General features: G+C 33.3%; 1 protein-coding gene across 1 annotated transcript in view; it reads right to left on the minus strand.

Moving 5' to 3' along the window:
* Window positions 1-448, minus strand: part of LOC119586257 (SNF-related serine/threonine-protein kinase-like) — a gene marked incomplete in the record, with an annotated part of 91,676 nt that overhangs the window by 88,860 nt on the left and 2,368 nt on the right. The window contains 1 exon segment of the mRNA XM_037934963.1: window positions 1-384. Within this exon segment, the coding sequence (XP_037790891.1) occupies window positions 1-23 (23 nt within the window).

Raw genomic sequence — 448 nt, forward strand, 5'->3', positions numbered from 1 at the left:
ATGATCGCCGTTCCACGCACCATCTTGTGATTTTTTCCTTGCTTGATTTTACCTTCGTACTTAAATCTCTATATCCCAATAAAATTTATTTTGAGATATATCAAATTTCTTTATTTTCCTTTTAACACGTAACTCCCTTCTCTTGTTTTCCAACTTTCTTTTCGCACCTTAATTTTCCTTATTTCTCACTTTGTTTATATAATCATCTTTCTCCTTTCTTTTCTTAATACTACACACACTCTCTTATTTTATCTCCTTACTTCAACGCGACTTAATATTACCAGGGTCAAAATACGTGATTAGGAGCCACGTTTTCTATGCGGTCTATTCATCCATTTTCTTTGGGTGTGACAATTTCAAAATATTATCGAGCACCGCCTCTACCTTCCTTTTGATAAGTGTATAAAAGAAAAAAAAAATTCATCAACTTAGGCCGAACATGAAATCC

The sequence above is a fragment of the Penaeus monodon genome, chromosome 21 (assembly GCF_015228065.2).
Source record: "Penaeus monodon isolate SGIC_2016 chromosome 21, NSTDA_Pmon_1, whole genome shotgun sequence".
NCBI classification, from domain to species: domain Eukaryota; kingdom Metazoa; phylum Arthropoda; class Malacostraca; order Decapoda; family Penaeidae; genus Penaeus; species Penaeus monodon.